This window comes from Danio rerio, chromosome 19 (assembly GCF_052040795.2).
Source record: "Danio rerio strain M-AB ecotype USA chromosome 19, GRCz13ab, whole genome shotgun sequence".
NCBI classification, from domain to species: domain Eukaryota; kingdom Metazoa; phylum Chordata; class Actinopteri; order Cypriniformes; family Danionidae; genus Danio; species Danio rerio.
In genome coordinates this window covers 9,860,828-9,867,500 of record NC_141039.2, presented here as the reverse complement: position 1 = coordinate 9,867,500, position 6,673 = coordinate 9,860,828, and the positions used below count along the sequence as shown (strand labels likewise).

Sequence of the window (6,673 nt, the reverse complement as noted above, 5' to 3'; positions counted from 1 at the left end):
AGCTGAAATAAAACAATAAGACTTTATCCAGAAGAAAAAATATTATCAGACATACTGTGAAAATTTCCTTGCTCTGTTAAACATCATTTGTGAAAAATTTAAAAAAGAAAAAAAAATAAGGATAAAAAAAGGATCATTTTGTCTTCAGCTGTAAATGACTTCTCATGGTAACTTCTCAATTCCGGTCTTCAGGTCACCATTTTGTTTTTGTTGTTTTTCAGAAATGAGAGCATCTTGTTTTTATTGATTAATTAACAGTGTCAGTATAGACATTTGTCAAATGTTTGATATTTATTTATGGCAGTTTTATAAAGCCATTGTGTATTAGATAAGTTCTCTAATTTGGTCACTGAGACTAAGGCCCAATTCCAATTCTACCCATTAGCCCTCCCCCTTAATCTGTCCCAATTCTCTTTAGCTTGAAGACTTGTGAGGCTTGTAGGGCTAAAGGGAAGGGCTAGATACCCCTTGGATTTGAGTGTAGTCCTGAAAAATCTCAGTTTCAAGGGGTAAAAATTGCACAAATGGAGATGAGCAAATTAGTAGTTTTTTGTCATTATTATACTTTTTACAACAAACATAAGCTCTCTCGGCCACTGTAAGAACACAGATTTCATTACAATTTAAAACGACATCTTGGATATCTTTTCTGCTGAAGATCCTGTTAATACTAAAAAACTTAACAAACAAACCTAAAAACACCTTATAAATACAGCAGAAACGGTAAAGCGGAAAATTGGGGCGGTTTTAATACCTTGACTTTTTTTAAACAGCAGTTTACCTTGAAAACGGTTATCGTTCCATGCCTACCGTCATGTACGCTGTGTTTAGGTATTACCAATTACTACTATGAAAAATAGCTCATTTTATATGACACACACATGTCGAGTGTTGAGTTTTTTACTGTAAATACTATATATTCTCTCCCTCTACCAATAAAAACCCAACCCTCACAGGAAATGATCAACATTTTTACCTTTTCAAAATACTTCAATCTGAGCCGTTCATTAATGAGCTGTTTTCCTCATGAGGACCCAAAACCAAATGTCACAACAAGTTCAAAAATTAACTGGTATTATATACTTGTGGGGACATTTTGTAAACTGTCCCTTTAAGTGTTCTGAACCAAATGCATGAAATTGTGCCAAATATATTGCCATTTTAACGCTTTTGTCATTCTTGCAGAATATAGTGGAGGACGAAAGGAGCGACCGAGAAGAAACAGACTCTGAGGATGATGATGAGGAAGACGAGAAGGACAGGAGAGTGAAAAATGGACCAGTCCTGAACGGCCACTCGCCACTAAACAACAACCATCACCGTAAGACTGAGTGATGAGAGAAGAGGTACAACACTAGCCTTACAGACCAACAGACTCATGCTGACGGATCCAAAACACACAAACACGCACCATTCTAATGCTGTGGAACGGACAAACTTCCAGAAAGAGGATTGGTGTAACCCTTTCCCCACATTTAAAACACTATTAACAGGCCCCATGTTTAAATAATGTTGTTTTGTTGATGGTTGCCTTGCTTTACTGGTAATATTTCCTCCAGTTTATTCGATCTCAGTTCCTTTATGTTGTTTTGGGCATCGCACACACACACACACACACACACTAGAAATCATATTTCATTCTTTCTGGTCAGATTTCTCAGAATCCCTCAGTATTTGAGTTCTGACGTTGGCGGAGATTGACTGGAATTTTTTTTTGTGTCCACTTTACAATATAAGAGATTCACTAAGTGACCTTCACATGTCTGCTTTATTTCTAGAACTCAATGCGGTTGCACTAATTGACATTTTTGACCCAGTTTTGCCACACTACCTTTTTATAAAAACACTCAAGAAGACGGTTTAATTTGGTAGAACCCCGTCCCGGACTCTCTGAATCGGTGTGCTGCTTTTTTTTTTTTTTGAACGTTTGTCCAGTTGTTGTCATGTTGATTATGAACTAAGCGACGTCTAATATCTGATATTTGTTTGTGTTTTGGTCAGTGTGTGTCCTCCTGTAACACGTTTCTGTGTAGACAAGTTATTTTAAAGATTTTTTTATTATTATTATTATTCTGAATGATTTTCCTTTTCAGTCGTTTTTCTTTTTATTTATGGTCCAGATATTTTCAGCAAGTCTGATAAGCTGATCGTTTCTGCAGTAAATTGCTTTGTTTAAAAAAAAAAAAGACAATTGAAATACTCGGCCAGAAAAAAAGAAACTCTTGACTCTTCCATTTCTATAAATGATATTGATGATTGTCAGTATTGGGTGCTAGATTAGTGCACTTAGTAACGTATCATTTCAGATGCATTATAATATTTGTGACAACAGTTGAAAGTCTGAGGCTTGAATCTGTTGTGTTTATGGGAAGATGATTCCATGCTTTCCATAAATGGTGTTCAGTTATTGAATGAATGCATTATTTCCTCCAGTATGTACTGTTTGCCCAGTGTCTGCTGCTTTACATGAGGTCATGCAACACTTTGTAGAATTAGTGTACCCAAAAATGCAAATTCACATTTGAAGCATGAACTTTTCAAATGGAAGCTTGTTTCTGCATAAAATTCAAAAGAAAACAGGTAACTGTAACCTTTTCTCGTAACTGTGACAGTCACATGTTGTTAACATCTTGCAATTGTGTCTTTTTTCTTGCAAATTGAAGTTTAAATCTTTCAGTTGTAAGCTAACATCTTTGAAGCCAGACATTTTTTTTCATAGAACTGTTATTTATTTATTTTTTAAATTTGACTTTTTTTTCAATATACAATACTCCTTTTTTTTTATTGTTTTGTTGTAATTTGCAGTCAAGTAATAAGTTGTAATAAGTCAAAATATTTTTTTTTGAGTAACTTTTTTTTGTCCTGCAATTTACAACACTGAAATATTTTGTTGTAATTTGGGGAAATAAGTCAACATTTTGAGTGAATTTTTTTTCTCTCGCAATTTACAACATTAAAAAAAAAAAAAAAACGTTTTGTTGTAATTTGCGGGGAAAAAAGTCAAAACATTTTTGAGTGTTATAAATTGTGAAAGTCAAAACTTTTTGTAAACTGCAAAAAAAAGTAAACATTTCAAACTAAAAAAGTGAACGTTGTAAATTGCAAGTCAAAGTTTTTTTTTTTTTTTTTTTTTTTTTTTTTTTTACATATTTTGAATTTTTTTTAAAAACAATTTTGTTATTTGCTGGGATAAAGTCAAAACATTTTTGAGTGACTTTTTTCACAATTTGCAAAATTAGAAAAAAATGTTAACTTCTCAATTTACAACTCTCAAAAAGTTTTGACTTTTTTCACAATTTAAAACACTTAAATGTTTTGAGTTTGTTTTTTTCCACAAATTACAACAAAACATTTTTCGAGTGTTGTAAATTGCAAAAGTCAAAACGTTTTTGCTATTTGCGACATTCAATTTTTTTTTTACTTTTTCGCAATTTATAACACTCAATGTTTTGTTGTAATTTGCGAAAAAAAAAAAAAAGTTGAAATTTTTTTTATTTATTTATTATTTTTTTTACAATTTGAAACAGAAATGTTTAGACAAACTTTTCCCCACAGTTTACAACACTCAATATTATATTTGCTGCTTGTTCAAACTACTTGTATAAAATGAGCTGAAACAACACAATTCGTAAGATTTTTTTTTGGTACAAAATAATTATTTTAAGTTCAGTCCGCTTAAGTTTGTTACATTAACCCAGGGGTGTCCAATCTCGGTGCTGGAGGGCCTCAACACACCTGCAAGGATGTTTTTAGAAAGCCTAGTAAGAGCTTGATTAGCTAGCCCAGGTGTGTCTGATTGGGCTTGCAACTAAACTTTGCTGGACACCGGCCCTCCAGGACCAAGATTGAACATGCCTGCATTAACCTAACTGTTGTTGGGACAACATGAATAAATTGTGTTGGAACCATGCGTTATTTTCAGTGACGTTTATATTACTGTTAATATACAATTCAGATGTTTGTTTTTTTTCTGAATTATGACTTTGTATTAGTTTACTGGCTAGATTCTGAATGTAAAATCATTATTTTGAGAAGAAAAGTACAAAAATTGTTACTAATTCAAAATATCAAGGTATAAACGTGAGATTAATATAATGCAAAATTTGCACAAAGTCTGAATTGTGAATTCAAAAGATGCAATTACCTTTACTTTTATTCTGTGGTGAAAACAAGCTTCCACATATTCGGTCCTTTTCAAAACAAAAACATTGGAACTCTTAACATACCTTCCTATAGACATTTCTATAGACAAAAACATTTCTTATAATCATAATTAATGTTTCACAGAATAACATACTACTTGTTTGTAGTGATCGTTATCATTACTGAATATTCGTTTCTGGGTAAACTGTTTTTTATAGTGTTACAATCCACCAAAAGTTTGACTTCATCTTTCCTCGTGATTTCTTTTTAATTCAAGCGACAGGTTTACAAAAAACGTGGTCCAGTATTTTTATTTATTTATTTTGTTTCTTTTCCTGTTGACATGAACATCACTTTCAGTACCAGAGGTGCTTGGTGAATAACTCCGTTTCGTTTGGAGTGGAATGGGGCATCTGGATTGGCTTTTCAGCGTTATTTTCCAAATGTTTTCACAAGTGCCTTATTTGTAATTGTAAGTTTGTTTTGTTTCCTTGTGTGTTTGTTCTTCACCTTTGTCTACTTTCGATTTTTAGGCTTTATCCTCCTGTTTACATCCAGTTTAGATCATCTCTCTCTTATTCTGTGGCCTGGTGCCAAGACCAACCCCAAACACACACACACACACACACACACACACACACACACACACACCTGCCACAAACAAAACATCCCATCAGTGTCCCGACTGCCAGTGTTTTATGTTGGATTTTGTATCGTCCTTATTCAGTGATGAAAGTAAACATTCTTGTGGATGACAGTTTGATTTGTCGTCTTTTTTTTTCATTTGTATGTTTAAACACTGCAATTACATCTGCTGTGAAGTGTTTTTGCTCAATAAGATTTCTAAAATGTTAAAGCAAAGTTATTGAACCAAATTTGTAACCGTGCAATATTGTGACGTCTTTATTATAGTTTAATTGTACTGCTTTGCTTTTGAACATATTAAAATATTTGATTATTTCTCTGATGTAAAGCTGCATTGTTAGCATTTTTACTTCAGAAGTTAGTCTAATGTGATGAATTGATTGAATATTTCTTATTATTATTATTAATGTTAACAATAGTAGTTCCGCTTAATATTTTTGTGGAAACCATAATATATACCTACATTTATACAACAGTTCTGTCTGGTTCTTGAATCTGATTGGCTGATAGTCATGCAATATTTCTGCAGTAACAGCACTGGTACAGCCTCCTCACCTTTCTGTATTACTTCACCCGCATAGTGACAGCAGATCAATAACCTTACCACAGTTACCACAAATGTTGCAGCTGTTGGACAACATAATGTACTTTTGAGGCTTTTTAGGCGAGAATGTAGTTTAGATTGCATCTATGCAGTTTATTTATAAGGACAGTGCTCATTTATAATTTCTGAGACAGCGCATCAGGATCCATTTCTTGTCCATCCACAAGATGGCGACAGAGACCAGATAATAAGCCTTTAGAGGAGAAAAAACTGAGCGCAATTTAAAATTCTAGCTGATCAAATCATTATAAAACAGGTAAGCTACATTCCAAGTCGATCTCTCTCTTTTGTATATTGTCGTGCTGTATTTATACCATATAATTTTACTGTATTTAGTGTGTGATGGGACTCGCATATCAGGAATGTATGTATTTTGCGCTGATCACTCTTTGTATAATCCTGAGTTATTTTTGTTTTTGTTACCGCAGACTAGTTCAGTAAAAAGAAAGAAAGAAGAAATGCCAGCATGTGTTTAGTGTTCTCCCTTATGGCAAACACAACAGTAATCTGCTAGTGTTTGCATTGCTTTGGCTTTTTCGGGGTTAATTATTGTGATATCCCGATTGCAACAGAAATATGTTTCTAGACTGATGGCATTTCTTGCTGTTCAGCCTTATAATCTTAAAATGTGAGCAAAATCAGCTGTTTTATCATCACTTTAGACATTACTCTAAAGAATCATTCAAACAACAGCTCTAAAAAGATGTTAGTGAATTAGTAACGGGTTCTGCTGTTCTGACATCAGCTGCAGATGTGAATGAATGGTGGATATAAATATATCCATCCTCATATAAAAGGATTTTGAGACTCTCCGTGTTTGATTTTTTTCTTTTCTTTTTTATACACACAATTGTGCCGTCAAACTGCTGTATAAATGCAATATCCCACAAGTAGCAGTGTGATATGGCTGGATATCGTCACTGGTGGGACACTAAGGCAACGCACGCCTCCCACTAGTGCAGATATACAGCCACATTACACTGCTACTTGTGTGATATTTCTCATACAAATTTCTCTCTCATTTCAATAATGTGTAGATATAAAGCAGATAAAGGCAAAATTATAAGCCCTAATTTGAAATTTTTAATAAAATATTTCCCAAACTCTGTTTAACAGAGCAAGGAACTTTTCCACAGAATTTTCTATATAATATTTTTTCTTCTGGAGAAAATGTCTTATTTGTATTAGTTTGGCTGGAATAAATGCATTTTGTAATAAATTAATTTAATAAAATAATTTTTTGTCAACTTTATTAGCATCTGGAAGGAATTTTCTTTCCAA

At 33.2% G+C, this 6,673-nt stretch overlaps 1 protein-coding gene across 2 annotated transcripts in view; it reads left to right on the top strand.

Annotated features, from left to right (window-relative positions):
- cers2a (ceramide synthase 2a) overlaps positions 1 to 4,900 on the top strand; it is a 42,326-nt gene extending 37,426 nt beyond the window's left edge. The window contains exons 11-12 of one of the 2 annotated variants that reach the window (XR_015515694.1): positions 1,186 to 3,015; positions 3,212 to 4,900. Coding sequence is in view for 1 of the 2 variants with exons in the window: in NM_153671.2 (NP_705957.1) it covers positions 1,186 to 1,335 (150 nt within the window). In the remaining variant the exon portion in view is untranslated. Of the gene's footprint in view, positions 1 to 1,185; positions 3,016 to 3,211 lie in introns of those variants that run through there. The other variant, NM_153671.2, reaches the window with a different exon arrangement.
- The last annotated feature ends 1,773 nt before the right edge of the window (positions 4,901 to 6,673 follow it).